Source organism: Apteryx rowi, unplaced genomic scaffold, assembly GCF_003343035.1.
Source record: "Apteryx rowi isolate R43461 unplaced genomic scaffold, aptRow1 scaffold_648, whole genome shotgun sequence".
In the NCBI taxonomy this organism is placed as follows: domain Eukaryota; kingdom Metazoa; phylum Chordata; class Aves; order Apterygiformes; family Apterygidae; genus Apteryx; species Apteryx rowi.
The window spans coordinates 298,818-321,251 of NW_020450925.1; the positions used below are offsets into that span (position 1 = coordinate 298,818).

The window sequence follows — 22,434 nt, forward strand, 5'->3', positions numbered from 1 at the left end:
GCATGTACTTGACAATACTTGTGCGATTTCTCTTGCATTTCTTTGTATTTTCCAGCATGAGCTCTATGGAACAATTACAGGGTTCAGACACTAATAATGAGTTCAAAGGAATTTGGTTGCTTTTAGAAAACCACTAGAAAAATAAAAAGGTAACATCAACCAACATCTTTCTAAGTTAAAAAATTAAAAATATTGGGTTGGATATTCAGCTGAGGTAAACTGACCCAATTCCATTTACTTTCACTAAGCTGCATGAGTTTCTCCCAGAAGAAACCATTGGCCTATGAATAAATAACAACTAACTTGCCAGAGGAGGATAGAAAGCCAACAGGACAAAACTATAGAAACTGTCCAGGGTATCTCTCTGGCTGGCTTTATTCCATTGCCTTCCCTGAAGAATTAAAGAATTGAGTAATTATGTCCCATTTCAGTTCTGAGACCAACATTATTTGCTGATCAATGCAGGAATTGCTTGAAAATTAAATTCAGAAGTTGCTTTCCCTGTCATTTGCCTTTACACACCAAGGAAATAATAATCTTCCTAGTGTTTTCTCAGGAGATGAGCAAAAAGAAATGAATTTAAGTATTACTGTAAACAAAATATATACAGTTAAGAAATGGGATGGTTTCTGAAATAAAGTTTTAAAGAACTTTCAAAAATGCTCTGCGATATGATAGAGCAAATTTTTCAAGCCCTATTCATATTGAGAACTATTTTATTCCTAGAGTGTTAGCAATGAAGTTACAGAGATTACTCAAAGAGCAAATTAGTGCCAGTAATACTAGATATAGCTCCGGTTAAAGTCAGTGAACAGATCCCATTAACTTCAGTATGGGGTAGAGAGGGTAGTGAGCCAGAATCTGCCTTTAGCTTTTGCCTATATTCAGACTAAAAAGCCTTGAAAATAGAATTTGAGCTGTTAAACATTAAGGCTGCACGCACCGTGCTACAGAATGAAATTTGTATCATTCTGGCCATGTAAAATTTTTCCTGCAGCAAAGGACAGTCTTCATCAGGAAAAGTCAGAATTGTTCCAACACAAAGTCAAATGGGCAAGAAATTTTCTGCAAGATGGGAGATGCATTTGTTTAGAGTATAAGAAAAACAACTGTAATTGCAGACCTGGATCCACATCTAGATCCTATACTTCCTAGATATAGGAATTTGTTCAGCCCTCATTCTTTATATTGGAAAGAAAAAAAATTAATTCTTGATAGTCTTATCCAAAGGTATATTCAAGAGTTAGTTTTGTCCTATGCCATTTATGAGCAATGTGGAAACATAGCACTGTAGAGGGTATGTGCTTGCTTGATAAATAGATATGAATATCAGTGCTCCCTTTAATATTCTAACCTAAAACTGTTTTATACAGAGAATGGGATTATGGTTAATATATGCTGTAGTAGGAATAAGCATGTAGCAACTTTCTTTCAAAATAATGAAACATATGGTGCTCAATTTATTACTGAACTAACTTTCATATTAACTTAAAAACGAAATCATGTTCTCAGTTTTATATGATTAGACCCTTGAATCTTTGGAAGTCAAAGTCATTGATTACATACTGGTAGGTGATTTTGCATTTTTTTTGAGGGTAAAGTCAATGCCTGCTGTTTGAACTGGCAAAGTATTATCTGTTCCTTCCTTGGGAATAATACACTGCTTATCTGACCCGTGACCTGGTGTCACAGTGACCTAGTGCTGTGAAACGAAGGCATCACAATCCTCATATATTCTGTACCTAGAGTAAGTTTATATTGAGCTTGCATCCTGATATCGTAAACTTATCTGACTCTCTAATACAGGAAAATGATCCAGATCCATCATGCTCTAACAGTGGTCCTATGGTATGAGGGAGTACATAGCTAAGGTGAAGGTCTACAAAACAGAAGAATAATAATCATTATACCTGGTAATACTGGCTTCTGGGGAAGAAGTCAGTGCTTTCCACTTTCCTTCAGAAAGACTCTTACACCTTTTAGGTGGAACCACAGAATAAGTGACAATTTGGATCATTCTTTTTATATTTGTACAGCTCCACACTTAAAAAAAATAATAAGCCCAAATCCTTTCTCAGGAGAGTCTGCAGTTTTACATCTTAATATACTTGGCCTAGTGTAAAGAAGAAGAAAGACTTGACACTTTTCTTTTCCACCAGTGCTTCAGGCCTTATCCTACGGATAGAGGATCCTCACCACGGTGGTGGATTACAGAGGACAATGGGTCTCTGTCTGTAGTGCCGGCTGCACTGTAGCTCAGCTGTTCACAGCACCTCCTGTGAAAGGGCTACTACCGAGTCTCTGCTAAGCTAGGTTATGCTCTGCCTTCCTTGCTGCTAAGGCATACAGGATGGCTTGGCTCCTACTCACCTCCCTACTGCAGGTGATGGTGAGCAAAGCCATTACACAGTGCTGACATTTTATAATACACAGTATATCCGAATAAACGTTACACAAGTGATTTCTGTCTGAATAATGTATTAGCCATTATAGCTCTAACCAAGAATGCAATTACAAACAGTACCTCGGCCTATAGAAGAACAATGTTGAATGCAGTGCGCACAAACTCTCTGGTGTCCTGTTTGTGAGTCACCATTTCATTCCCAAAATGACTGAGGTGGAGATATGGTAAGGCTAAATTTCAGGGCTATTTGATTTCCTGTCAGTATCAATGCTGCAAAAGCTAATCACTCTGTGACCGAGAAGTCTAAATTAGGGTTAAGATAAACTTGGAGAAGTTATCTTCTAGTGCAATAGAATTACATAGCAAACACCAGTCCTCAAATATGACGTGACTCAAATCTCAGATGACAAGTTGTCTGACATTTAACCCTAATGAATGACTTGGGAAATAGTATATACTGAAAGAGGGTAAAAAAATCCCAAAGCTGCTTAATTAGTAGGCTAGCTGATGAACTAATGATGATGGCAATGATGGTGAATTATAAGACTCCAAAATGTTTTTTCTGTATTTTAATTTTTTTAAAAAAACTTTTGAACGTTTTAATAAAGCTAAGTTGCATTGAAGCAATTCATTTTCAGATTGAGAATGCTGGAGTTTTCAATTCCACAGTCTTCCTCTCTTTTTCTCACTTTCATTCTTTTCTCTGGAAATGACAGGTGAAACCATGCTAGACATCAGAAACAATCCCATTGAGAAGTTCATTRAAATGCACAAAAACATGGTTTCAGTTTAACTGCATATATTAATGAAAATCAAATTTATTGAAAATAAATTCTACCAGCTGTACTATAAAATTATATCAACAGCTTCTTTCGAACCATGCATATTCCAAGAGCTAGACAAAATATAAATAGCATTTCTACCTCCTTCATTTTGCAGACATTGTATCCGATTCCCACAGTTACCACTTCATTGGTGGTGTTCCAGCATCAAACTAGGATAACAGTAGGGCCTGTTGGTTTCTTTCTAGTAAAAGGAATGGAAGTCAAAAAAAAAAAAAAAAAAACCTTTTAAATCAAGCTAATGTAATAAAATTCCTTTGTGAATGTACTAGAATCAGCATATGGCAATTTAGCCCAACCCAGAACACATTCTTATTCATTAGACACTGTCCAGAGTCTCCAAAGAGAATATCAAACATTATTGGAGGCTCTACTACAATAGCAAATGCTGAATATCTTGAAAATTTTTCAAGGAATGCATGTTAAATATGAACTAGGTATGAGGTTTTTTTATAATTTTTGAGTAAAGCTTTTTCATCTTTAGAAATGAGGAAATCTGAAAGCTAAAAATCACTTAGCTTAGCCAACTGATTATATATATTTTAACCAGCTATGGTTGCTTGGGAGCTGTTTTGCTAATCCCTGCTTTGTCGTTAGGCTATATATTAGCAGGATGGAAATGGCATCACTGCACCATAATTCAGCAACATGAATACAGAACAAGGAGAGTGCAGAGCTATCGGCAGCAGTACAACAGCAGATAATAAGACTCTGTTACCCAAGCAGAATGTGTTATGTAAAGACAATTGCAGTGTAGAAGCAATAGCTCTAATCAGGTTAATTAGGCTGCATTCATGTTTCATTTATGGTACAAGTACCCTGTAAATGCAAAGCAGCCTACCTCATCTTGCTGAAGCCCTCTTATACAGCTGTCATCGTCTCTGTTACACTCAACACCATATATTCTCTTTCCCTTAAAAAAAAATCCCAAGATATTTCCCATCACTTTTTAAAATTTCTTTTTTTCATTGTTTATAGCTCAAAAAAAAAAAGTTATGATACAGGTTCTGTATAAAGTCCATACCCACATTAAAATTCCTTCCTCTGCAACCAAATTAGGCACATAGAAGTTGTTTGTAGAGGCTTGTTTAATTGCATTTTATTTATTTTTCCAGTATTTTCATGCTCACTACCATGACATCATATTGGCTTTAAAAAATGTGGTTCTCACCCTTCCTCCTTTTATTCGTTTTCTTAAAGTGATAGATTGCTTGTTATTCTCTCAGAGCTGGCTGGAAGGACGTGTCTGCTTTGGAGGAAAGATTAGAGCCCAGTGCTGTGACYCTCCAATTCTAGATGTTTCTCCTTTCCACTCACTGAATTTATTAGCTTGTCCTTTTAAAGTAATAGTGGGTACAACAATTTTGAGATCACTTTCTCCTCATTCCCAAGAATCCAAACCTGGATAGAAAAGAGCTATTAAAAAAGAGAGAGGACGTGTTGCAGATGGGGGGGGATCCTGCATAATCTTAATGATTTTAATTAACTTCCTAGCATTCAGCTGTTTACATGCTAATGGCAAGCTTAGACTCTTTTGCTATTCCCCCATTAGAAAAAGGAAAAGTAGTATTTTCACTATCCAGTTAGAGCAAATCTATTTAAGTTGTATCTTAATTATAAAGGCTTTTATTAAAATTGAAAGATATTATAGCTAAGTGTCCCTTAGATATTATTTCAATATACTGTTAATAACATCACTTAAATTAATATTCTTCTTACATAGTTTTTGTGTTCTGTGCTGTGGAAGTATGGCCAGTTCAGCATGATAGCACAATATTACTGCAGAGGTCAAACTGTATCATTGATTAGCAGTGCCATAAAAGCAGGGTAGCTGAAGCAGGACTGTTTTACATGGTACCACTTAGAGTATTACATTGTTGCTATGCATTTCCTTCCATTATGGGCTGCAAACAATATAACTGTGACAAGGCATTTCTTCCTTTAGTAAATAGGTATGCATTTTATGAAATACTTCCTCCCAAGATCACTACTGTGTAACCACAGCCCGGTTTAACTGAAGGTTAAAAAGTATGAAAATGCTACAGCTGAAACAGGTTTAATAGCTCATTTCCATTTACTTTTCCATCAGAATTGGATGAATCAAATGGAAGGTATATGAACTGATCACTTTGTAATGGGGSAGTAGGCATCTCTATGTCTAATACTCTATCTTCATTACTCCTCAGTCCGGTGGCATTGCTCCAAGTAAATGAAGTAATAGCGTAAAGCGCCTGTTGGAGGGGGCCCGTTGTAAATGCGTTCTCAGGCCTTTGGACCAAGCTCTGGTTTCACCCCTCTCTGTCCTGGTGAGGAGCTGCAGCCCAAGAAAACCTTGTTCTTTCTTGTTTAGCTGTCTATGTGCATTACTTGCAAGTGTTTTGTACCTTTAACAGCCTCGAAGAAATACTGAACGTATATTTCTGAGCGAAGAAATACCGAAGGTATGTTTCTGAGTCCTCCTTCCACGCCCCCTCAACAACATGCTCCTTTGTGCCCAGACACTGAAAGGAGATGGTTTCTACGTGATACGAGATTTGCCATTTGACCAGAAGGCAAGCTTAAGGTCAAAATGAATGCTAAACTGTTTCCAAAAGTATGTATAACTGAGCTTAGGGAGCAAACTCACTCATGACTAAATGTATACTTTTGCTAAGAATTGATTTAAATGTTGTTACAAGGAGGAAATTTTAGATACATTTTCCCAAGTATCTCTGCATCCAAAACCCCTTGAGAACCTGACCCTCCTGACTCACAGAGGTGCTTTTGGAAACATAAGTATTGTTTTTTATTAGAATTGTTTCATAAGCAAATAAATTAATTTTCTTCTTGTTTTTATAGTATAAACCTTGATTATTAGCCCGAACCTAATGTGAAGGGCATACTGAGAAGATTCTTCCCAGGTGAAGGTAACAAGATACGCTTGCACAGAAAGCCATGATAGATACAATGTAAAGATAGTTCTCATTGCATGACTATGAGCTTAAAGGTATCTCAGTCATAATACTATAAAATCAGTCACAAGTTTTCCTCTAAAAGTAGGTTTCCTTCTTGAAGGATTAAGATGTGTATCCAAAGCTGGGATCCTCAGCAAGAGTAATTCAACAGGACATCAAAATATAATTGGAGATATGATTGGCCAAATTATTTTAGTTATGATTGAGGAACTATTTTGATTTAAAAAAATCTTTTAAATTATTGTTTTACTGTATAACTGCAATGTGCAGGAACTAAAAAAATAGAAAGCAAGATATTTCAAAAATAAATCCTCTCTTTCACATACGGAGTAAAATTAGTTGGCATCATGAAGTGGTTTTAAGTTGTCAGCGTTCATGCTCTCAGAAATGTTTATTCTTTGATTGATCAGTACACATTCTAAAATACGCTTATTTGTCAAACCAACATGCCAAAAGAAACATGTGATAACATATGCCTTTATAAAAGAGGACCCAACATGTTCACCTTTGCTTTATCCCCACCATGAGGGAGTTGATTTTAGCCCTGGTTTTAACCCTTGTAGGTAAGTAACTTATCTGCTTTGATGGATTTAAAATAAGAGAGTCAGGAAAAGGTTTCAGAATCTAAATGTGATTCATTAATAAATACAAGCTTTGAAGTTTTATAGAAAAATCCAATTTATGACAAATTTTTTGTTGTAGGAAAAAAAGAGACTTTTACCTATACACTGAATTAGAAAGAAAGTTAATTGGAAAGAGTTATGCCATATGTACAAGCTGAGATGTAGCTTTTCATACTAAAATATATGAACATTTTGGGTTATTTCTGCTTTGTCATTTCCTTACTCTCTTTTTTTTTCTCTTTCAGGGAGCCAACATCTTAATTATCGTAAGTAATTTTCCTATCAGCTAATATAATTATAATGAGTGAAATTCAGAATAGAATCTGAAAAGTATATCAATGTTTAATATGATTTTAAAACTGCTAATTTTCTTCAGATGCAATATAAAAATGAAAAAAATTCATCTTTTCTGTTTCATACATTCTGATAGGGGTACTTTAATATATTCCATACAGTCTCTATAATATTTTGTGGGAACTATTTCTTTGCAGAACCTGATTTCAGTGAAAACAAGGCTTATACGTATGATTATGAAAGTGTACTTCTCAGTGGACTTCCAGAGAAAGGACTTGCAAGAGCTGGAATAAGAATAAGAAGTAAAGTGGAAATTAGTGGTATTGGGCCAAAACTTTGTCTTATTAGGGTAAGAAAATGTATCCAATTTGAAAGGTAAAAATTACCTTCATACTTGACTTTTTTTTTAAGCTTTTGGGAAGTAATTAAGTTTCATCATATGTTGTGCTTACTCAGGCAGACTGTAACTAACACTATTATTTTTATGCAGTGCCCTAAATTCTATTTGCACTTTGCCAGGTAATTCTCAGCTCAAGCCAACCTTCGGCTTGAAGGATTTCTTCTGCTTTGTGGTCAGGGAGACAATGGAATGTAATTTGAAATGAACAATAATTTATTACTGGATCAATCCAGTTGTTCCAAACTGTACAACCTAGGATTATTTAATCAACTGATTTCGTAAGCAGAAAATGAAAAGCAATAAAACATGCGACAGTAGTTGGATGTGATTCAATATTTAGCATAATTAATGTCTTCTGGTTGCTTCTTTTGCTGCAGGGTCCCAAATGACATCCTTTGTCATCCTCAATTGTATATTTTTACTGCATGCTGAGTAATTACTAAGAGTTCTGATTATGTGAAAAACACTTCTGCCTTTAACAGAAGCCTTTACGTGCTTCTAATGAATRTATTGAAACATACCCCTCAATTGCTTTGCAAAAACTCTGCTTAGTCTTCTGTATATGTGGAAGAAAAATGGTCTTTTTAAAAGCTTTTATTTGGCAAATTGAAAACTGCAGATGAAAAAAAAACTGGTGACTGTCTGATAAATGCCTGTAAATGCTGTCGCCTTCAAGCCTGAACTAGCCTCTGTTACTAGGTATTTTTGTAAGTTCAAGTTATAATAGATCTAGACAGGAAACATTGCTTTTCCATGACCTTTGCAAGTGGCTGGATTTTTTTGCAAAACCCAAGGAAATAGAAGCCACACGTCAGTACTGGTGAGTAGAAGGCTTCCCTGGCAGAGAGGAGGCAGAATCAGGTCTTGTCTGTGCCCCACCAGTCGTGGGGAAACAGTTCTTGGTATGATGGGGTACGTCTTCACCAAAAATTGCCTCCGGTTCCCTAAAACCTTCCAATACTGTTTCACCTGCTCTAGTGCATTTGGGGAAAAGTTTCAGTTTGAAAAATAAACATTTTCTTGCAAGAAAAAGAAGAGAAAAGAAAAAAAGTCACAAGATTTTGGGCAAGTTCTAAGTGAAAGGTAATGATACATTTATTCCCTTCTGCACTACGAAAAGTTTATTTTGCTGCTGTTATATTTAAATTAGACAGTTCGGAGGGATTGTTCAGGGAATTAATCTTTCATCTTTAGGCTACTAGTTCACATTCAGCCCAAGTAAAAAGCCCTGGTCCCTGGGTGGTTTCCAGCTGACAATTTTTTCATCACAAACCCACAAGTAAGAATCGCCTGCTGTGTTCAAAGCCTTAGCAGGCAGTGTAGGTACTGACTGGGCCCTGAGGGCTGGGGAAAACTAGTGGAAGTGACCCTGCAGCACAGTCCTCAGCCTGCCCGTATATGATATGCCAGAAGCATGTCTAAGAGGCAGCATGAGGGACTTGCTCTGTAACTGCTTCCTCCRTAAACTTCACTTACTGGGGTTGGCAGTGATCTCCACGAAAAATAACAAAAATAAATATGAAAGTGCAGTTTCCAGCGATTTGCTGTATGAGGATTTAGTTTGTGTGGCTTTGGGGGAAATTGATCTGAGTTTCGCATCACATTGCCAGCCTAAGGTGTCACAAAAAAGTCTCTCTAAATTCTCAAAATATATAAGGGGGGAGGATCCTCTAAGAAACTAAGCTAAACATGCCCCATTCTCGTGGGGTAGAAATAGTTCAAGTTATACATAGTTTAGCATAACTTTCTACTCTCTTAGACTTGGCCCAGGTTAAGGCTAGAAGACAAAGTGCAGAATAGGGCTGGTACCAGTTAGCCTGAGCCTTTGGCTTCGACACTCCACAGAAAAATATGTAGGGAAGGACAGTTTTTGCAACCTCCTCTCCAGTGCTCCACTAATTATGACTATCTGGCTGGCCCAGCAGCCATGTTGTTATTAGTTTCTGACTCCTGCCTGTGCTCTGTGACCCCAGTGAGGGAGATGACAGAGTTCACAACAGGAGTTAATGATGCTTTATGCAACATTAACTTTCTCCTGCAATTTCCTGCAGATCTTCCATCCTGCTTTTGGATGGAAGCAACCTGCTTCATGCAGCTCTTCTCCGGCTCATTTTTTCATGCAAGTCAACCTTTGTCAATATGGATTATCTGTGAAATAGAACAAAGTACAGTGACTTGGAAATATCACAGTCATTTGCATTTCTCTCCATATATATATATATATAAACATGTATTTTGGTAGTAGCTGTGTTAAATGTAGACTTAAAGTTAAGTTGTATCGTTAAAGAGGCTTTATGTTATTTAAAATTATATTTTTGAAGGGAGTAGGACTCTAGGATGATATTTGCACTGTTTATTTATATGCATTGAAAAAAAGTTAGTAGAAAAAAATAAAGAGGAATTATATTCCCTCTCTATTCTAGATTCACTCAATCGAAGCAGCAGAATACAATGGTATCTGGCCTACAAGCTCATTCTCTCGGTCACTCAAACTGACTCAGGCACTAACAGGACAACTGAGAAATGCCATCAAATTTGAGTATAACAGTGGCCATACTGGAAACCTTATGGCTTCTGAGTCTTTCTCAGATGATGGTCTTAACTTCATTAGAGGGGTTTTGAATATGCTGGAGGTGAATGTAAAGAAGATGCAGAACTCATACAGCTTACAGGAGGTGAGCATTTCATCTTGCCCATTATGGTTGCTTTGTCACTAAATAAGCCCTCTCTTCTGATTCTTTTACTACATTTTCTGGATTCATTGTTGACATAATCTTCAGTAAAAGGAAACACTTAAGCTTGGGAGATCATCATTAAGTTATTCTTATGGAACAACGTTTGATTGAGCTGTAGCTAAACAGGACAATCAAATAAGTAGATTTTTAATCTAGTTGATCAAATTATTTCAGAAAGTGCATTTGCAGCGTTTAGACTTTTAGAAAATCTGGCTTGTGATTCTAGTAAAAGTAAGCTCATATGAAAGCAGAAGCCTATATAAAATTTGAATACTGTGTTAAAACAAGCTTAAATGTGCAACATAAGATTAAAGCTAAAATAACACCAATTTCACTTTTTTACCAATCTTTAATCTCTTCTAGCTCCTCTTTTAGGAGGAAAATAGTATACGTGCCATGATATTATTGTAACAGCTTTGACAGCTGCAGTTGTTCTATTGGAATTTCCGCTGTTTTTCAGGTTTTAATATCTTAGTCAAGGTAAATCATCTGATATTACTGTTCACCATAGAAATTGCAATGTATTTAGCTTTTGCAAAACCATATTTACATTGATTAGACTGCATTTGATTCAGAGATCAGCAAAAACCTTGAAATTACTGTGCTTTCATGTTATTTTTATTGAAAATGCAGACTGGAGCAACTTTAATTTTTTTTAAATATATTTTTATATGAATAGAGTTATTTCTGAGAAGGGAACTACATGATTTAATATTTTCATGCTGCTTGTTGCACATAAAAACCTGGGGGGTGGTGTCGCATATTTTGCAGCGCTATTTTCTCATAATCTGGTTTCACATCTTCATTCTCTCTAATTCAGTTAGCAATATCTCCTGCTCTCATTGCTGAGCAATATATGTGACTTCACCTCCTAAAATCTTTTCCAAGTTTTCTTTGCTTTTCTCAGACAGCCACTGATTTATGAGCATTGGCATCCTTGCTTGACAATCTCAAGTCACTCTATAAAGGAAGATAATCATTATTAGTCCCAAAATGCAGAAGGTGAATCTGAGCCGCAGACAGGTTTAAGCGATTAACCTGGGAAAGTCTGCTTCACAGCTTGCAGCGGGTAGGGTAAGATATCTGAGCAAGCCATAACCTAAATAGCACTTACCAGAAGTCCAGCTATAGCAGAAGACTACTTTATCCTGCTAAGACCTGTGGGCTGGGCATTCCCGTTTAAAGTGTAAATGTCTCTACCTCACCCTGCAGTCTGCAGAGTAGCCCCATACCTGTATTTGCAGTGTACAAGTCTTTTGGTGTGTATTCTTACTTCTAGCCCTTAGTGACGCCACAGTGCCTTCAGGAGTACTGTTAAAGCGGGTATGTCTTGCCTTGCAAACCATCACATGACCATTTGGCTGAGTTAACATAGCCCAGAGCTGCTCTCTGGAACAGCTATGTTATCAATAACAATAAAAGAATCATGAAAATAACCCTTCCTCCTAAAATGCAATCAAATATTTTCCTTTCCAAAATCTCCTGACTGGCTGAGAAGATTTAAGACCTCTTATAAATATATATGCTTGAAATATTATTGAAGATCTGAGTTAAAACTGCAAACTCAAGAAAAACCACAATCAGAATTCTGCTATTCTGAAATTCTTTTTAACTATTACTGTTCATATTATGATAGATTGCCTGATATTCCAAGGCCTGTTCTATAGGCATTTATAAGCTGTGTATAAAAGCAAATTTTAGGGGCAGAGTGTCATTTCCAACCTTCAGATACTTTGCTACTGAGATCTTATTCTGACTGATCACATTATTTTGGCACTTTTTATTAATATTCCTCAAATCATATTGCATAATCAACAGTTCTAACTGGAAATTACTATCCATCTTTTCTGAGGCTCCAAATCTTGTCTCAGTGAAGCTACTGAGAATTTTAGCACTCTCAGTGATACTCTGATTTGGCTTATTGTACATTTGCCTGTGCATGTAGGAAAGAAAAGAAAGAAAAGTCATCCTGGTTTGGCTTCTGGAGAGTACTATGACTAAAAAAGTATGCACTTCTAACAGGAATTTTGAAACTATAGAGTTAAGCAGGAAAGTTCATATGGGGAACTCAAGGAGCTCTGCTTAGGGGTAAACATTCTCTGATCCCATCTAATTTTTGCCAGGCCAGCATCGGAGGAATTTGTAATACTACCTACACAATTCAGGAAAACAAGAGAGCAAACCTAATATATGTGACCAAATCCAAAGACTTGAACAGCTGTGAAGAGAGAGTTCAAATGGTCACTGGTTCAGCATACACTCATCCTTGCCGGACCTGCCAGCAGGTAAATTAGAAGGATTATGTTTACACATATATATATATTTATTATTATTATTATTATTATTATTATTATATATAAAACATATATATGTATGTTACATATTTTAAGTAGAGCCAGATCTGTTGTATCTAGTAATCTAGTTTCTTTCTATGTGAAAATCCTATCTGTGGAGCAGCACTGATCTGTGCGTAAACTGTCGTGTACTACAGAGATTCCTCAACCAGCTTAAACCAGCTAGCTTGAAAAGCATTAATTATCATCATAAGTTAATTCATCTCCTCTGTAGAGTAAAAAAGCTAGCCATGATGTCCTGGTATTCTGGTAGTCAAGATAGGTATTTCTGCATCATATTGCAATGTGAAGTGTAGGCGTAGACCATGTTTACCTCAGCTTCCTGTCTTTAAAATAAGAAATCATGTGGCTTATACTGCTGCTCAGGGAATGGTTCACCTTCTCAAAGGAATAACCAATGACTTATATTTGGGGAAGGGAAAAACAGGCTAACACTTCTTAGCAGTAAAAACATGACCTCTCCCATGAAAGTGTACTTGCAGAATTCACATAAACTGCTAATGTGGACAATGAACAAAACAGCCCTGAAAAATAAGCAGGTTGAAGGGGGTGATATAATAGCTTCTAGTCACAGAATTTAAAAATTAAATGACTTCCTATTTTCTTTGTCACTTTTTTCATTATAAAGAGAAACATGAATTCCCGGGCAACTGCTACTTACAATTACAAAATTAAATATGCACGTAATGAAGCTGTAATTACACAAGCTGATGTTGAGGAAATCCACCAGTTTGCACCCTTCAATGAGATAACGGGAGGAAATGCTATAGTAGAAGCAAGGTACTGTACATATGCCTTTAATTCAGCAACTCAGCATCTCAGTAATCTGGTCAAACTCCATAACTGAAGTAAATCCTTTATTTCCACAACCTATTGTTTGCCAGTATTTAATTACATAAAACCCCAAACAGTTCATAAAAACAACCTTCACTGTTAGTTGTAAATCTGAAACATGCACRTCACTATCCAAATTTTGTTAGCTAAACTTGGCAGGGTTTGACTGTTTTATTTCTCAGGGATATTTGATTTATGTCATAAAAGCCAAAACAAATGTAATTCCATCTGAAAAATTGTGAACTAATATATTTGCAGTAAAATACTTTGAAAGACAGTTACTCACTGAAAGAGAGTTCCCTGGAAAATAATAATGCAGTAAGAGACCCTGGAGACTAGTTCACAAGAAACCTAGATATGACTTTGGATTCCAACATACTTCCTAAGTATTGTGGGCTGCTTGCAAATCTTCCATCAGAACTGTTTCTTGATAGGAAATTGGGTTTTATTGCAAAAAGGTTGGGCACAGGACATGTAAAATGTATTTGATTTTCCCCAGAAAATTTTGCATATTTCTTAAACAAGTTTTAGGCAAAACAAGAACATGATTGTCCAAGAAAAGAACCCCCTGCTTGTCCTTAACTCAAGCCTTTTTAGCTCAAGCCTTTTTAACTCAGACTTTCAGAGTTTGAAATTTTTTTTCATCTGCATCAAAATCATATATTGAATTTTTTTTTAACTTACCTGCTTTAGTGATGGACTCTGTAGGCAGGGTCACTGTACACACACTACTGAAGAAGAAGGCTTTCTGTCTAAAGATCACTACAGAAGATATACCTCCCTCCTCAGTTGCTGTAATTTTTGCTTAATTAATATGATGAATATGTTCAGTTTGGCTAAACAAAAAAAAAATGAAAGCAGCTTTACTATCTCATGCGATCGAGGTGAAGATAGATTTAACTGTAGTACCTTTATCAAATTATAGGCTGCTGTGAGAGAGCATTGGTCTGGAACCAATGAACCTTTGCTGATTTAAACTTTCTTCCTGCAAGCCTGCATGGACTGTCTTCCTTACTATTCTTCCTCAGGTATTGACCTCCCCAGAAGGGGTAGTGCCTTTATTCTTCCTCATTTTCTCTGGATCTCTTGCACTGCCCAGAAGAAGGGGCCAAATGTATGATAGGTGGAAAGATGTGGATATGTCACCCAGCTCTTCAGAAGTTATTTTTATAATGCACTTTCCTTGTAAAATGAAAATCTAACATTAAGGACTTAAAACATTTGGAACTGAATTTTCAGTCCTGTTCAGCATAAGCCTCTTGCTGCACCTTTTGAAGCCAAGAAATGTTTTGCTATTGTTTCACCATTTTAATGCTATCTTTAGTATTCGTTTGCTCTTCTGTATGGAGTATAACATTTTCCCACATATTCTAGGCCCATATATCTCTTCCCAAAACACTGAAGATGAAGACATAATAGATTCATTTTGTTCTAGAAAGGGGAGTTAAATCTGTCCAAGTGCACCCAGCATTAATACATTCTGACCCAAATGCCCTTCCAATAATACTGAATAAAATTTGAAGAGAGAAAGAATCTTGGTTGATTCTGTGGCGATTTCTATTCAAATTCCAGTGGCTTCTCTGCAAAGCAGTGCTATGATATTTTCTGCAGCAGTTCTATGAAATCCGTATGGAAGGAGTGGATAGAAATGATACAAAAGATCATCACAGAGATTCCAAAATAAATATGCCAATTTTCTACAGAGATTTTGAGATACTGTGCAGTACAGTGATATTGCTTTTGGAATGTTTTCAGATGCTCAATACAAATGCCTGACTTTATTATAGTGTCCTAAATGACCTATTTTAAACCTAATTGTCAGGATAGGATGCATCCCTTTAAATGAAAATGTAGCACACACAGGAAATGTTTACAAAGACAGTCTCTCATTGGAATTATTCTTAATAACAAAAGCTGAAGGTTTGGTGCTGTTTGAAAAGTTTCCAAAAACTTGAGTACTTTTCCAAAGTCTAATCCTGAATTTATCTGGCCCTCTTTGTTTGGGAAATCCAATTTCAAGCTTCATGAGAACCTTTTATCTTCTGTAGTCCCCAGGACATTCAGCTTGCCAGGCAAAAGGGGGAGGGAATTGTAATAGTTCGAGTAAGAAGACTATAACTGTTCTTATGGTATGTAACAATTATCAATTTCTTTTGAAGCTTCCAGGAGGCATAGACATTTGAGGACTTTTATGTACTTCTTAAAAGGTTGAAATTAAGTGATAATTTCTGAAAAAGTTTCCCATCAGCTATTTTTCTCTAATCCTTAATTTACTCCTTAAGACACAATGCACAGTTCCTGTGATCTTATTTAAGCCACAACTTCTCACCTCCCACTTCTTCCTTAAGCTCTCAAACCATCTTAATCCCAGAGGAAGGCAATGGCTAGCTCTGATCTTGAGCCCTGTGCACGCCTTCTCACAGTAAGGCTCTGAGCATTGTGTCCTAATGTATCTATTTGTAAATACCTTTGCCCCTCAACAACAAAACCCTTTTGAAACAACTGCACTTACATTGCAATGAGGAGAGGCAGAAATACTGCTATCCTCTCTTTATTTTTTACCCTGCACYTTGTGATGTTATCTCCCTCGGTTCCTCCATTCCAGGCAGAAACTTATATTGACTGATGTGCAAAAGCACATGACCGAGATCCCACCAAAAGAATTTTGGAAACGTGGGTCACTTCAGTACCAGTTTGGCAGTGAATTGCTTCAGCTTCCTGTCCACTTATTCAAAATAAAAAATGTGGAAAGCCAGGTAAGCTTCAGCCACTGGACAGATTCTTTGTTGGAGGCTGGAATCAGTGCATGTGGGGAAAAAAACACATGTGAACTTTGTGTATTTTAATCTTCCTGCAGATAGCAGAAAGCCTGCAAGACCTAGTAGAGAACACATATGAACAGGTTCCCAGTGATGCACCTGCAAAAGCCCTCAAGCTTTTGCACCTTTTCCGTGCAGCAAATGAGGAGAATTATGAGTCAATATGGAAACAGTTCTCAAGTCGGCCAGCATACAGGTAGCAAAAAATATAGTGATGATTCTTCTGAAAATTTCTGTTGGAGACGATCTGGCGTTACTGTGTTCAAATGCAGATCTGGAAAATGATCATTGCCTTTCCCATTACAGGCGCTACCTTTTGGATATAGTTCCTTCAGTTGCCACTCATCGTGCACTCAGGTTCTTAAGGCATAAAATGGAAAGGCAAGAACTCACCAACTGGGAAGCAGCTCAGACACTGCTTGTCGGTCTGCACTCAAGCGTGCCAACTCGTGATGTGATGGAGGAAGCCACAGTAGGATTCTTTAAACACTATCTAATTGCTCTTTATTAATTTTAGCATCTATCATATTTATTCCTTTGACAAGATTGCAAAGGCTTTGAAAACATAAAGGTTTTATATCCTCTAGTGAGGTTAAAAGGAGTTTATTTCCTGACTGTCTTAAGGGAGGAGAATGCAAACCAAAGAGGCAAAAATGAGTCCAGCATAAAAGAGAAAAGAAAGAGTAAAATACCCCTCAGTGTCGGAGGTTATTGCTGCAAACAGTGATTTCTAGTTTTCCTTTGTTCAAGTATACTTTATAGTTACGTCAGATCGGATCTCTAACTGAGAGTCTCTGCAAAGACTAGGGAGTAAGAAATACATTTTTGTTATATTGGTTTGGATTGACCTAGCAGAATGGGTATAAATCAGAGCAGATCTATTGTAATCAAGGGAATTATGCCAATGTGGAGCCCATGTAGGAGAAAGTATAATGACCCTCTTCTGCAGGGTCAAATTCTACCCTCTGATGCAGGAACTTCTATCTGCCTAGCTTGGGCAGAGACCATGAATCTCAGAGTAGAGCTTTGCCTTCTGTGAAAGCTATCACAGCTCAGCTGTTACTGCGCTGTACTGCTGTGCTTCCCACTTGAGGAAGTGGTGGGTTGCTGCCTCCTGTCAGCTCTCACATTCATATGAAATATTCCTGTCTGCCCAAAGTACTGAAGTCCACTCAGAATGTATCACAAGTTTTTTGTGCCTAGAGCTCAGGCAATTATAAAACAATGATGAGTGCTTTTTGAATAATGTGTGCTTTTCCATTCTGTAACTGGGTGATTTTCTCCCTTTGGATTATAGCCTATACAAAATTAAAATCTGGAACACTATTAAAGCTGCAGATCTGCCTTCCAGATGTTCCTTAGAATTACATTATGATTGCATTGTCAAATACAGTAATACCCACCGATTAACTATAAATCCATCAATACAAAAATATTGAAAGCTGGGTATTGCCTTGCATTTGGCAGAAATGTATTTTTTAAATTGTTTCTTCTTCRTTAATTGTGGTAATAAACAACTACTTTCTCCCTAGCTCATTGTGAAAAAACATTGCCCACGCTCAAGTACTGTACTTGGAAAGGTTTGCCATCTTAGCTATGCATCATTGTGCCATAAACAGTGCTCTTCATCAGATTCCTGCTCTGAATGTCTCCAGGTAACCTGATTTTTATTTATCTTTTAAAAGTTAAGCCTAGAGTTTTGTCTTCACTATTCAGAGATCTGCGTTTCACTTTCCCTTTGGGGACAGGAACCCCAGTCGGTTAAATACAGCATTTTTATCTTTAGATTAACACAGAAGAGAGAGTGAAAGGAAGAAGCATGTAATTCATGGCACTTTCTATCTGAGTATTTCTGAGTGCTTTATTGCCAATTATTAACGAAGTTCCACAGCACTGCTCTGAAACACTTCTAAATATAGGCACTTAACAGATATGTAACCTAAGTGATACAAAAGCCCCTTTTTTGCCCAAAGTTGCGTAGCCCATCAGTTTGTCAGCCAGAAACAGAACCCAGTCATCTACTTACAGTACGAGGTTTAAATAACAGTAATACGCACCTGTTCTGCACAGTTCTTTATCAGTAGGCCTCAAAATAATTTCAGAAGTAGTATTTCTCCATTCCTGACATGCATGTAGTTGTTTACAGAGGCCATCCACCTGGCCAGCAATAGAGATGGAAAGAGAACCCAGGTATTCTTGGGCTTGCACACTAGTCAACCCACCGTCTCCAGTAGGAGCAGGGAGTTCTCAATAAGTTGTGTGCCTGCCATGATTTTTTTCCTGTGGTACACAGAAGAGGCCCAAACAGCCTCCTCTGGTTCCTATGTGCATCTCCTGTGTTACAGTTGCCACCAACAATCGTGAGCTAACTAAGTATAGGAAGCCCAATGCCAGGGAACAGAAAATTCTTCACCAAAGCAAACGACTGTACGGGTTATTCAATGCATTTCAAGTTTCCATTCAGTTTGATTAGTAATATCAAAAGTGCTGTTTCTGCAGCATCAATGGATCTCAAATGTGATATTTTAGAACATGGGAACAATATTGAAATTATTCTGTGACATTTCAGTGTTTCTTCTGTAAAGCCATTGTTTAGCATTGAAAGCAGCTTTCTACTAGGATTTAGTTCTTTTCTCATATTCACAGTCTTCAGACAACTATTTCTAATCTTGCCACATAATAAAATGTGATCCAGTTGCTTACAAGGAAGGCTGTTGAATGACCTGGTGATCTCATTCCCAGTTATTAATCCATACTAAAAAGTTGCTGTCACAACTGGAAGCGAAGGGCACTACCACTAGCTGTGTCTTCAGGAATCTTATTTAAGGGTATGAAGGATTATACTGTATCTGCATTTTTGCACCTGTGTTTATACAGTGGGGAGAGATATCCCAAAGGCATTACTGCCAGATTCCTAACCCACGCTGAAAGGCAGTGGGGACTAGGCCCTAACCATTATTTTTGTCTTTAAAAATCTTAGTCAATAATTTTAAGGCATAGTGATGAAGAAGCTGTTCATTGCTGCTTTCTTGGCTATATTCATTCTATGAATAAAATGTCCTATTCATGAGAACAAAAAGAATTTTAAAATATTTAAAATAAGTGAATTGAACAAACTGAAACTATCAAAGAAAAGTCAAACCTCAAACACAGACTGGGGGATGGGATATAGATAAGAGGTGGAATTGAACAGAAAATTTGTTTTCTTTTTTTCAGCTACTTCATGGCTTTGCAGGAGAGGTATTGAGCAAGTCTAACACAGAAGAAATTTGCCTGGCCTTGAAAGCCCTTGGGAATGTGGGACATCCAGCCAGCATCAAGCACATCAAGAAATTTTTGCCGGGATATGCATCTGGTGCCTCAGATCTGCCACTCAGGGTTCATGCAACTGCTGTGATGGCACTGAAAAACATAGGCATTAGAGACCCAAAAATGGTAAGGAAGTAAAGCTGTCTCCCTTGCACTTACCATACCTGTATGTATTGCTCCTAACTGATGATGGGGGCAGGGGGTGGAAGCAGCAGTTTTTTGAATATAGCTGTAATATGTTTTCTTTACAATAATTAACCATTCCTAAGTGGTCATGTCTTATTCCTTTTCACATTAGCCTCTAGTATTTCAAAATGCAGCAAAAATGCCATTAAAAGGGTACATTCATTACCCTGTTGTTGAAGACAAAGCAGTATTTCCTTTGCAAACATTTGTTTTCCAAGGACATTAGACCAAAAGCTGAATTATTGACCAAAATATGTTTAGTGCTACTTCAATTTTGGTATGTGAGAGAACCACAAAACAAGATTTTCAGAGAATTGACATTTAATACTGAGTGTCACATCTAATCGTAATTCAAGATCAGATCTTATTGCAAATAGATACTAGAGGTTTGCATCCTAATTACAAATTTACAGACATTGTGTGGGTTTAAGTCATAAACAGAACATTTACTAAATGTGGCTTTTGTCCCTGAACAAGATAATGATTAGATATCGCATACAGTGGTTACACAGGCATAATCTCATCCACCACAGACATCACTTTACTATCATTTTCACCTGAAAGCAATCTGCTTCTAAAAGGAAACCTTGCATTTTTAGGGTTTTTTTCCTGATATTGAAATTTTTTATTTTATATAAGACTATTCTTAACATAAAAAGGAAAATAAAAGGCTTTATTTAGCCATTCTCCTATTAATCTGTATCAGTTTTTCCATTATATTCTTTTTTTTGCATATAACTCCCAGTTTGAGTGCGTGTATTGATCCACAGACAATAGTGTGCCAGGGTATTCTTTTAAGCAAAAGAATAAAGAAACAGTGTACTAAAGTGCAAGAACTACATGTGGAAAAGGGAAGGAGGAGAGACTAGTGAGGGTAGGAGTTGGGGTATTGGCTAGGAAAGAAAAAAGTTGATTTGGTGTTTGAAAATGATGCTGTGTCCATGAGTGCCCTTTGGCCCAGCTTTCCACATATGACCCAGACCCCTGTTTAGAATCCATTTTCTATGCATTTGCTCTGGAGGAAATTGATCTGGAGCTTCTTAATGAGTGTGACTGTGTCTTTCATTGTCCAAAAACCAGTTTAATCCCTGGTTTGTGACTAGCCACATACCCACATTGCATTAAACAGTCTTACTACGTAGTCTGTCACCTTTATTGCCTAATATGAAAAGGTAGTTACATTTAGAATGAGGCTACTGCATCCTTGCCACTGCTTTTACCTTGGTATTTGATAGTCACCATAGTTAAGTGAATGTCACCAGCCGGGGTGTCTCCAAAGTTTGTTGAAGTTATTGGATGAGACTTTTCATCAGAGAGCATGGATGTGTGCTGTCCTAAGCGGGAGCTGCACTGTGCAGATGGGGGCCAGAAGGGTATTAGACAGTCCAAGCCCAGTCTGAGGTTGGGGTCAAAGGCTTGAGCGCAGCTCATGGAAACTGGAGATGTTCCAGTGTGAAATTAGTCTTGATACTAAATATTGTAGAGGTCAAACACATCGGTCACAAGTAGTACTGTGGAATTACATTTGTTGCATAAATTCACAATTTTAAATTGCCTACGTGGCATAGAGATTTCTGGTAGTAAACTTGATTTTTAATCTAGCATAAAGGGCCTTAGGAAATCAAATGATTAGAAATAAGGCGTACCTTTATGGGTAAGGACAAGTGATGAAACCACTTCTCARATATGTGATGGATTCTTGAAATCTCTTTTGCCTAGAGTGGTTATGCTGCAGATATATTTTGATGTAGCTCAAAAAGGTAGAATAGGTTTAATGTAGAAGTTATCCAGAGAAGTTCCTTGGCTTTGATTGTGTAGGAAGTCAAACTACATTACCACAATGCCCTTTCCAGCCTTCAAACTATGAAACCAGAAACTTTGTTGCCCTAATAATTAAATTAATACAGATTTGTACTCTACCAGTGATGAAGAGATCATTTACCGATGACGAACAGCTATTGACAAACTGTTCAAACATACAGTAAATTTAAATGTATCTTTTATTTTCAGGTGCAAGTTATTACCCTTGAGATTTTCCTGAATCACAAAATACATCCTCAGCTCCGAATGTTAGCTGCCTTAGTTTTGTTTGAAACCAAGCCAGGTCTTCCTATACTGATGACATTAGCTGATGCTGTGCTGAAGGAACCTAGCATGCAAGTGGCAAGTTTTATCTATTCTCACCTGAGGGCTCTGGGTAGAAGCACAGCTCCAGATCTTCAACTGATGTAAGGAAAATTTGCATTCCTTCTCTAAAAGAACTTGTTATAAACTTACTGAGGTGTTAATGTGCTCACTGGATCTTTTCAGGGCTTCTGCCTGCAGAATGGCTATTAGAGTATTAAGCCCCAAATTTGACAGATCTGGATATCAGTTCAGCAAGGTTTTCCACTTCAGTATGTTCAAAGGTAAGGTTCAAATTCCTCTCTCTAATGTTAAGAATCTGAAGATTTTGTAGAGAAATAAATACGGGTTAGTGTGTGAAAAAAACATACAGTATGTGATCCCAGTTCTACCTGATAGCTGCATATTGCTCCTCCATGCTCTCCTGCATTCAGAGAAACAAAAATCTCAGGCTCTCCATTTTGAGAGTGTTTAGGTCCCTGTGTATTTTGCATTGTACACTGCCAGCATGAAATTACCAGAGGGCTTGTGGGGCTCTAACCCTCCACTTTCATTA

At 37.2% G+C, this 22,434-nt stretch overlaps 1 protein-coding gene across 1 annotated transcript in view; it reads left to right on the top strand.

Annotated features, from left to right (window-relative positions):
• Positions 1 to 6,723: 6,723 nt before the first annotated feature.
• LOC112975012 (vitellogenin-1-like) overlaps positions 6,724 to 22,434 on the top strand; it is a 42,134-nt gene continuing 26,423 nt past the window's right edge. Inside the window, exons 1-13 of the mRNA XM_026084599.1 lie at positions 6,724 to 6,763; positions 7,069 to 7,089; positions 7,315 to 7,466; positions 9,941 to 10,192; positions 12,376 to 12,537; positions 13,235 to 13,386; positions 16,046 to 16,196; positions 16,298 to 16,455; positions 16,566 to 16,731; positions 17,792 to 17,914; positions 19,476 to 19,694; positions 21,765 to 21,982; positions 22,065 to 22,162. Of these exons, the coding sequence (XP_025940384.1) occupies positions 6,724 to 6,763; positions 7,069 to 7,089; positions 7,315 to 7,466; positions 9,941 to 10,192; positions 12,376 to 12,537; positions 13,235 to 13,386; positions 16,046 to 16,196; positions 16,298 to 16,455; positions 16,566 to 16,731; positions 17,792 to 17,914; positions 19,476 to 19,694; positions 21,765 to 21,982; positions 22,065 to 22,162 (1,912 nt within the window). The remainder of the gene's footprint in view (positions 6,764 to 7,068; positions 7,090 to 7,314; positions 7,467 to 9,940; positions 10,193 to 12,375; positions 12,538 to 13,234; positions 13,387 to 16,045; positions 16,197 to 16,297; positions 16,456 to 16,565; positions 16,732 to 17,791; positions 17,915 to 19,475; positions 19,695 to 21,764; positions 21,983 to 22,064; positions 22,163 to 22,434) is intronic.